Raw genomic sequence first — 11,251 nt, forward strand, 5'->3', positions numbered from 1 at the left:
CGAGCGATGTTTTTTTTTTATTAGAAGAGGGGGGACGTGGTGTTTGTACCAGCGTTTTGGTCGAACAAAAAAATAACTAAATCATAAAATAAAGAAGTAAAACTAATCGAAACGAAAAAAAAAATTGCTAAAAAAATTACTAAAAAAATTTTTAAGAGAGAATAAAGAAAAAAATCGGAATTATCTTTGAAAGGCCTCCCTTTCCGTAATGATAAAAAAAAAAACTTGCATGCGCATCAACAAAAAATTGGGGGTGGGTTGGGGTGAGGGGGTAATCAACCCATTTAATTCAAATATTTATGCATGTAGTTAGGAATTATATTGTTTTTGACAGAAATAAAACTAGTTATCAAAAAATAAAACGAATGTTCTGCCTGCATGCGTTTAATTTTTTTAATAACACCTCGTTTCGTTTTAATTTTAATTTATTGCCATTACTGTAGGCAATGAAAACAGGACATCAAATTAGTTTTGGAAATTACCACTGCTTATTATCTTCATATTTTATTGCGTCTTGCAGTTTTTAAGCCTCTGAGTATTGCGCCAAAGGTGACGGTGTTGATGATTAACTAAAAGGCCCTATAACAACTATATATATATAATATATATACTAATTCTGCAAGTCACACTTGTGACGTCACACACGTCACTTCCGGTATACAGCCAATTTTAGTGCGAGCACTCAGGTGTAAACTAAGCTATTTTTTGTAATATCTCTAATCAGCAAGAGAGATAGTTGTTGTGTTGTATATCATTTTACTCGTAATTATAATGACTATCGACATATGTTTAAATGTAAAACCTACCAAGCCTTTCTTAACCCAGTCAACGCATCCGGAAAAATAATTTCCGATTTGGTTAATATATTATATATATATATATTGTACGCCGAACCCGATGCATTTTAATGATATTTTTGCGGGGAAAATAAATGTAGAGCAGTCCGAATGATGAAAAGAAATATAAGAAAAGTACTTGAATGGAGTCATAGTGATGTTTCCACATGGACGAAGAAAGAGGGTATGTATAGTACAGAAATTATTATGGGTTTTCTTTTGTTCTACAGTGATTTAAAAAGGAAACAATTACATATAGATATTGATAATTTTATATGTATGAAACAAGGGAGAAAAAGAATTACCTATAATTTGTAGTTGGATATAATTTTTATCCTACTCGTTGTGTGTTTCGTAAAGGCTCGTTGATAAAAATCACACAATTGGTTGAATAAAAAGCATATTCAACTACAAATCATGGGAAATCCTATATAAACACTTGATAACCCAGTCACTATGCAACAACATAATGGGGTCAAACAAAAAATACCCCTATCAGTACACTACATAACATGATCACTACACTGTTACCCTGATACTGCGCTACATAACCCAATCATTACACTACATAATCCACTCACTACACAACATATCCCAGCCATTTTACTGCATAACCCAGTCACATCACAACATGAAACAGTCACTACACTGCATATCCCAGTTACTACACAACATATCCCAGTCACTAGACAACATAACCCAGTCACTGCACAACATAACCCAGTCACGACACTACATATCCCAGTCACTGCGCAACATAATCCAGTCACTGCGCAACATAATCCAGTCACTACACAACATAACCCAGTCACTGCACAACATAACCCAGTCACTACACAACACATCCCAGTCACTGCACAACATAACCCAGTCAATACACTACATATCCCAGTCACTACACAACATAACCCAGTCACTACACTACATATCCCAGTCACTTCAATACATAACCCAGTCACTACTCAACATAACCCAGTCACTACACAACATATCCCAGTCACTACACTACATAATCCAGTCACTACACAACACATCCCAGTCACTACACTACATATCCCAGTCACTACAATATATATCCCAGTCACTACACAACATAACCCAGTCACTACACAACATATCACAGTCACTACACAACATATCCCAGTCACTACACTACATAATCTAGTAACTACCCAACACATCCCAGTCACTACACTACATATCCCAGTCACTACAATACATATCCCAGTCACTACACTACATAACCCAGTCACTACACAACATATCACTGTCACTACACAACATATCCCAGTCAATACACTACATATCCCAGTCACTGCACTACATAACCCAGTCACTACACAACATATCAGAGTCACTACACAACATATCCCAGTCACTTTACTGCATAACCCAGTCACAACACATACATAACCCAGTCACTACACAGCATATCCCAGTCACTGCACTACATATCCCAGTCACTACACAGCATATCCCAGTCACTGCACTACATAACCCAGTCACTACACAACATATCCCAGTAACTGCACAACATAACCCAGTCACTACACAACACATCCCAGTCACTGTGCAACATAATCCAGTCAATACACTACATATCGCAGTCACTACACAACATATCACAGTCACTACACAACATCTCCCAGTCACTAAACAACAAAACCCAGTCACTACACTACATTTCCCAGTCACTACAATACATATCCCAGTCACTACTCAACATAACCCAGTCACTACACAACACATCCCAGTCACTACACTACATATCCCAGTCACTACAAAACATATCCCAGTCACTACACTACATATCCCAGTCACTACAAAACATATCCCAGTCACTACACTACATAATCCACTTACTACACAACATATCCCATTCACTGCACTACATAACCCAGTCACTACAATGCATAACCCAGTCACTACACAACATATCCCAGTCACTGCACTACATATCCCAGTCACTACACAGCATATCCCAGTCACTGCACTACATATCCCAGTCACTACACTACATAACCCAGTCACTACACAACATAACCCAGTCACTGCACTACATATCCCAGTCACTACACTACATATCCCAGTCTCTGCACAACATAACCCAGTCACTACACTACATAATCCAGTCACTACAAAACATATCCCAGTCATTGCACTACATAACCCAGTCACTACACAACATATCCCAGTCACTACACTACATAATCCAGTCACTACACAACACATCCCAGTCACTACACTACATATCCCAGTCACTACAATATATATCCCAGTCACTACACAACATAACCCAGTCACTACACAACATATCACAGTCACTACACAACATATCCCAGTCACTACACTACATAATCTAGTAACTACCCAACACATCCCAGTCACTACACTACATATCCCAGTCACTACAATACATATCCCAGTCACTACACTACATAACCCAGTCACTACACAACATATCACTGTCACTACACAACATATCCCAGTCAATACACTACATAATCCAGTCACATCAATACATAATCCAGTCACTACACCCATATCCCAGTCACTGCACTACATAACCCAGTCACTACTAACATAATCCAGTCACTACACAACATATCCCAGTCACTGCACTACATATCCCAGTCACTACACAGCATATCCCAGTCACTGCACTACATATCCCAGTCACTACACAGCATATCCCAGTCACTGCACTACATAACCCAGTCACTACACAACATATCCCAGTAACTGCACAACATAACCCAGTCACTACACAACACATCCCAGTCACTGTGCAACATAATCCAGTCAATACACTACATATCGCAGTCACTACACAACATATCACAGTCACTACACAACATCTCCCAGTCACTAAACAACAAAACCCAGTCACTACACTACATTTCCCAGTCACTACAATACATATCCCAGTCACTACTCAACATAACCCAGTCACTACACAACACATCCCAGTCACTACACTACATATCCCAGTCACTACAAAACATATCCCAGTCACTACACTACATATCCCAGTCACTACAAAACATATCCCAGTCACTACACTACATAATCCACTTACTACACAACATATCCCATTCACTGCACTACATAACCCAGTCACTACAATGCATAACCTAGTCACTACACAACATATCCCAGTCACTGCACTACATATCCCAGTCACTACACAGCATATCCCAGTCACTGCACTACATATCCCAGTCACTACACTACATAACCCAGTCACTACACAACATATCCCAGTCACTACACAACATATCCCAGTCACTGCACTACATATCCCAGTCACTACACAGCATATCCCAGTCACTGCACTACATATCCCAGTCACTACACTACATAATCCAGTCACTACAAAACATATCCCAGTCATTGCACTACATAACCCAGTCACTACACAACATATCCCAGTCACCACACAACATAACCCAGTCACTACACAACACATCCCAGTCACTGCACAACATAACCCAGTCAATACACTACATATCCCAGTCACTACACAACATAACCCAGTCACTACACTACTTAATCCAGTCACTACACAACACATCCCAGTCACTACACTACATATCCCAGTCACAACAATACATATCCCAGTCACTACACAACATAACCCAGTCACTACACAACAAATCCCAGACACTACACAACATAACCCAGACTCAACACAACATAACCCAGTCACTACACTACATATCCCAGTCACTGCACTACATAATCCAGTCACTACACAACACATCCCAGTAACTACACTGCATATCCCAGTCACTACAATACATATCCCAGTCACTATACAAAATACCCTAGCCACTACACAACATATCCCAGTCACTGCACTACATAACCCAGTCACTACACAACATATCCCAGTCACTACACAACATAACCCAGTCACTGCAGTACATAACCCAGTCACTACAATACATAACCCAGTCACTACAATACATAACCCAGTCACTACAATACATAACCTAATCACTGTACTGTAGAACCATGGATAGTTACCCATTCACATCCTTATATCATATTATCACTGTTACCATATCAACTTATTTTCAAAAATAGTTTGTTTATTCAGCAGTGATAGTTCTTCTTACCCATGGGAGTATCTTTTTGATGAAAAGTTCTCATCTCATTGTGGATATGTAACATCATCTTTGAAGTTAAATGAATTGTTAGAGGAGTATGAGTATGCAACATCATCTAGATTTCGGTGTTTGAAAAGTGAAAAGCAGTTTGGAAAAATATTTGGTAAGTCAGAGGTGAAGATGATCATGTATACCAGTTAGCTTATACACATGTATTTAATGGTTACATATTTTAACGTGTATAACAATTCATCTGTTTCACAGCTTCAATTATCTTTTATTACAAAATATTACAGAGATATCTAGCTTACTGGTATATAATATTTGAAACAATGCAAGAATGTACATGTGTTTTATTCTGTAATTTATTATTTAAATCAATGATTTAGTTCAATTACGATAGAAAACAGCAAAATATTTTATTCTTTAAAAATTAAATCTGTTTTTAGAAATTTCAAAGGTTAGTGATCCACAAGTAAGACTCTGGGATACCCAAGGCAATGCTGACCCCTACATTAGATATGATGGAATTCCTTTTATCATCATGGGCAAGAAAGTGCTTGAGTGTCATCAGGGATTTGACAGAGACAGCAAAACTAATCAAAGAAAAAAAAGAAGATTACCTGCAGTAAGTGATATTATGAATCTTTTAAAGAATTATGTTGACGTGATTAAGGTAAATTATGTTTAATCATGCAATTCTGTTAATTCATATGTCTGACTAAAAAAAAGAAAGATATTTATGTAGCTTGATTTTTATTTCTTCTGAAATATCATATTAAATGTCTACCCACTATGTATGCTAATTATAGTATCCCCATGTATATATACAATGGAGTATTTTTAGTAAAATTAAATTAAATGTTAACCTGTAAAAAATTTTTTTTAAAAGACAGACAATGGACAAATTTTGATTGATAAATCTCCCTAGTGCCTTTTGGGTTAGATAACATAAACTCAAGTAAAGAATTTGTTAACAGGAACATTATGAATCTGCTAATCTATTTTTTTTCATGCAACAGTACTAGCCTTGTAATATTTAGGACACCCTTTAAGCAAATTTTCTAAAACTTGTATTGATTTATGCATTACATAGAACTGTTGCTATTTAAGTTTTTAAATGATTTATTTGTTTTACTTGTAGTTGTAATTAAAGTATCTTTATATATCTTATCAACTTAGTATGATTATTATTTTATAACAATATGATCAACAAGTATGATTGATAATAAAACCAATCAATTCATCAACATTCATTTCTACTGTAAATCCTTTTCACAATGAATTTTTTAAAAATGGTTTTTAATTTCTTTTCCTTTTAGGTATCTACCTGTCAAAGAAGAGACTTTAAGTACGGATGATTGCAAGTAAGTTCAATCTTTTTTTTTAATATTACATTTAAAGAACAACAATAAATCTTATCATAATTATAATTATTTAACTCTATCTATGGGTTTTGGAAAATTGCGAATTTTTGCTACTTAGAATTGATAATCTAAATTTATCTCATTTACACTAATATAGGCTTACTTGTGAAACTGAAAACCAGACACAGAGTGAAAATATGTGAGTGCATGTAGCTGAGATGTATACTTTTCATTAATGCGAAGCTTTGGCAAAACAAATAGTACATGGTTTGCAGAAAAATGAAAAGAACATTTGCTTAAAAAAATGATTTGCAATATATTGATTATAAAGACTATTTATTACATGGTAAAATATTTTTATGTACAAAGTGATGTTATAAATATGCAGGGGAAAAGAGGACACTGGAAAAGATGAAGAGGAGATACAAGATGCAGCTGATGTTGTGACACAATCTTCTGGTGGGTAGTTCATATGTACTTTGCTGTGTTCAGGTAAATAAATATATTGCTATGTATTTTGCTGAATTTTTAATAAAAAGCTCTCTTTTTAAGTATTTGATACAGATTATATTAACAGTCATGTGAGTATAAGAAAGTTAAATACATTATTCATGTTTATCAAATTAATTGAATACTTTTGTACAATACATATTATTAAGTAAACATTCTTTTTACAGCTGAACAGTGTAATAGGTGCTCTAACAAAGATAATGAACTGCAAAATTGGTGAATGGTAATTTGTTCTGTTAATATTCCTGTACAAATATGATATTAAAAAAATGATGAAATTGTATACATTGGTATATCATAAGTAATAGATAATGTCTCAGGTAGACACACAACTTTCAATTTTTTTACATTTTCCAGTGATGAAGCTGATCATGCCCGCCATCATATGTTTGTAAAGAACCCTGCAGATATGTATGAGAAATACATTAAACAGTATTTCTTTGGAAGAAAATTTTTAAGTTCTCAGGTAAGAATTAGAAGAATTATATCTGAAATATCACATGACATATACGTATGTTCATTTTAAATGTTGTATCAAAAATTGCACTGAAAAAATTATTGAATCTTTTCATTGGAACTTAAGATAAATTATGTGCAGTTCCAAAAGTATTTTTCTGTTTACATTTCAATGGACATTATGCTGACTTACTTTAATAGGAACAAGAACATCTACAAACAGTTCTCCAAGAAGAAATGTTCTGCAGCAAACCTTTGCCTGGGTAAGAGTTTGCAGATAATTATTTGATTTTGAAGTCATGAATGCATTAGAAATTTAGAACTGTACTCTATTTGTAATTCTTTGTCATTTATTGTCTTAATTCCTCTTTTTGGTTACTTTTTACCAGGTCTATATAAAATTTTAAATAATTTTCCAGATCCATTATCACTCGATATAGAACCTTCCAAACTCTTGAAAATGAAGAATTGGAAAGTATCCTTATAGATAGTCCATTGTATGTATACTCAATAATTTTTTTTTACCAGATCTATTACATGTTTAAAAAGCAGCATAACAATTTATGAATGTACTCCCTATACCCATTATAATATATGTAAGCATGCATTATTTTCAAAAGATTTTTCTTTTTTCAGAATGGCAGTTCACTATTTCTCATTCATTCTACTGAAAGAAGCAATGGTTTATCTGATCTGTAACAAAACAGGACTGCCTTATGAAGAGGCTGATGCAAGATGCTCATCAACAGAGTGTTCAGTAAAGGATTTCCATCTATACAGTACCCATATCGTTATTCTTTACAGGATACACGATACGATAGGATACACGCACGATACGATAGGATACACGCACGATAGGACAGGATACACGCACGATAGGATAAACGCAAAACACGATAAACGCAAAACACGATACACGCAAAACACGATAAACGCAAAACACAATAGACCTGATAAACGATCTACACGATAGGATAAACGCAAAACCTGATAGGATTGTTTCAAAATGCGGAACGTTTTTTGACAAGACGAAAAGATTATTTTGAATTAAATTTAAAGATTAAAGACTATTTAAATTAAATTATATTTTAATTTAAATACACGCAGAGCTTCAAATCTAAACTATAAAGTACATTTACTTATTATAAAAAGAAACCTGAGATCTATGTATTAATTTTACAAAAGTTGTTTATTTATATATATATATATAATTGACAGTGATTAAATGGATTTTTATAAAATGGAGACTGTATTTTTTTTTTTTTTAAATTCTTCTCAAGTAAGTGAATTTTGAAACTCTATAAACAGATTTATTATTTATGAAAAATATACATTTTAATTTTTATCAAATAAATTTATCTACAAGTACCATGTTATTTCACGGAAGAAATTTACGCAATAAATTAAATATTTGTATTTAATGTCTAAAGCTTACAATCTGCAATGTATCCAAAAATCGCAATTAATTATTTATATCTTAAAGAAATAAAAATACAAGAAGAAGACTGGCCGAAAGAAAGGATTAAAGAAAACGGCTTTAACAAAATTAATAAATTTAACATGATAGATCTATCAAGAACGAAACAGTTGAAGAAAATTAAATTTTCTGAATAGAAATCTAAATAATTGTTTAAAAATAATGGCGATCTGCATTAATACATGTAAACTGTGTCATGAGAATATGAATCTGCTTCAACTGCACATGTACGTTTACGCTTAGCTCTGACTTATGTTCATGTAAACATTTTACATTACAGATACTTAAAACCTCGTATTTATTAACAAACATTGAATGGTTAAATATACTTTCTTCTTTACAATACAAAACAGAAAAATTAATTAACAAATATTAAAATAGTGAAATGCGACTTTTCCGACTAAATGATTATAAATCATTGCTATTAAACTCTGTGTAGCCTGTTACTTATAATAACGAAAAATAGGTTTAATTCGGCAAATGAATTATTAAACCTTAAAAATCATTATACACTGACCCGGTAATCTCATATTAGGCATATTCGAAGAACGTTATTTTGAAATTCCGCAACCAATTTAAAATAAGATAAACAAGATCAAACCAAATAGCCAAATATAATAGTGAATTCTTAAATAAAGTTACATACATATGGAATAAAACCGATTAATGCTATAAATTGATTCGGTGTATTTATTAGTCTTGCATGATCACGGCGGATCAGACGACTCCCTTTGCTTTATTTTAATAGTAAGATACCGTTAAAAAATATTGCGAGCTAATTTTCATAGTTTAGAACGTTAGAACTATTTCATCCGTTTCTACGATCAATGAAATTGTTTCCTATAATTGATTTTGTGCGTTTTACGTAGAAAACCCGATGACCCGAAAGTGCACGTACACATGTATCATAAGTGCAGAATATTTTTTTTATGTTTATTAAAAGACTTATTTACATAAACATAATGGAAACACGAAATGAAAAAGAATCAACGGGGTGGGTTTAGGGACTTCATTTTATTAAATTTATTTATTTGATTTTTTTTAACATTCAAGATAATTTTTTAATCCATAAATTGTTCAGTTATTTAATGTATTTTGAATTAAATCTTTGATAAAATTGTTCAAACAAGTTAGGAACAAAATCCAGAAAATAAGTAGATGCGTTTCATTAGAACCAGGTAGTATTCGGGGTTACTAATTGACCCCAGGTGAGAAATCAGTACAGGTATGTTGACGGTGATCACACACACACACACACGGGCCGAGGTGTCAATTAGAGGAGAAGGGGGAGGGGGCGGTTGACCGCACAGGAAGACAGTGTGCTTATTAGAGAGCTACACATACGTGTCAGTTTTCTTGTAAGGAAAGGTCTTCGATTTATTTTGATTTTTGGCATCCCAATGGATTATATTTTGAGTTTATTTCCACGCCGACAAGGTAAGCTGTTAAAAACTTCATGTTTTCTTCTGTACATGTATATATTATTTTTATGTCATCTAATGCCAGATAAAATTAATGAAAATCTTCTATTTTATAGTAACAGCCATGGTGTGATAAATTTGGGAGATTATTTTCATTGATTATATTTTATAATTTTGATTTCTTTTATTAATTTAGACATATGTCAAGGAATTTACAATTAGCTTTAAAAATAAATTTAAAATTTGAACGTATACGGCAAAAATCGTTGTTAAAATCATCTGGATCATTGTCTTATGTTATGTTTTATTTGTAACACCAAAACTTTAAATAATTGTGCATTCATACAGGTCAGAAGCGTAAACATATTTATAACGTTATCAGGCGATAAACAAGGAAAAACAGAATATTGCATGATAAAAGATACATTACAATATCCTGTTTATTATATTTATTTATTAGCTTTTTGTCTACGCGAACATCGTAGCTTACCACAATCTTTCTCCGGTAACTCCGATTTATTTGAGAAAATCATATTAATAGTATTTAATTTTGACGAAGTAAATCATACAATACGATAAATTATTTTTCAAAGAAATAGACCAGTTGATCGATCTACTTATTATTTCATTTCCGAAAAAGTTTTACTATTTAAATTTTGACAATTACTCTCTGCATTACCATGATATAATTATTTATTTATTTAATAAATCATTTATAAATAAAGCAATTTATTCATTCATGAAATACGCGATTGATTTTTTTTCCTACTACGCTTTAATATTTTTTATATTGATGAAAAAGAAAGGGATAAATCTTTATTTTCTCTTTTGCGGTTGAATTAATCTTATTTTTATTAACAAAACGAAAAAGAAACTCGGAATAGCTCAGTAGTTTCTTTACATAGTTAAGATAAAAAGCGAGGATTTCCGAATATACACGATAAACGCAAAACACGATACACGATAGAACCTGATAAACGATCTACACGATAAAGCAAAACACGATAAACGGAAAACACGATAGAAAACGCAACACCTGATAAACGGAAAACACGATACATGTACGATAGGA

General features: G+C 33.1%; 1 protein-coding gene across 1 annotated transcript; it reads left to right on the top strand.

The window, feature by feature from the left end:
• Positions 1–5,874: 5,874 nt before the first annotated feature.
• On the top strand, positions 5,875–7,587 carry LOC134277776 (uncharacterized). Its single transcript, XM_062760084.1, has 7 exons — positions 5,875–6,315; positions 6,473–6,514; positions 6,704–6,774; positions 6,868–6,896; positions 6,993–7,048; positions 7,183–7,291; positions 7,483–7,587. Coding segments are annotated over exons 2-7 (333 nt in total). The 5' UTR covers positions 5,875–6,315; positions 6,473–6,512; the 3' UTR covers positions 7,549–7,587.
• The last annotated feature ends 3,664 nt before the right edge of the window (positions 7,588–11,251 follow it).

Source organism: Saccostrea cucullata, unplaced genomic scaffold, assembly GCF_032062105.1.
Source record: "Saccostrea cucullata isolate Sc308-1 unplaced genomic scaffold, CSIRO_AGI_Scuc_v1 ctg6487, whole genome shotgun sequence".
In the NCBI taxonomy this organism is placed as follows: domain Eukaryota; kingdom Metazoa; phylum Mollusca; class Bivalvia; order Ostreida; family Ostreidae; genus Saccostrea; species Saccostrea cuccullata.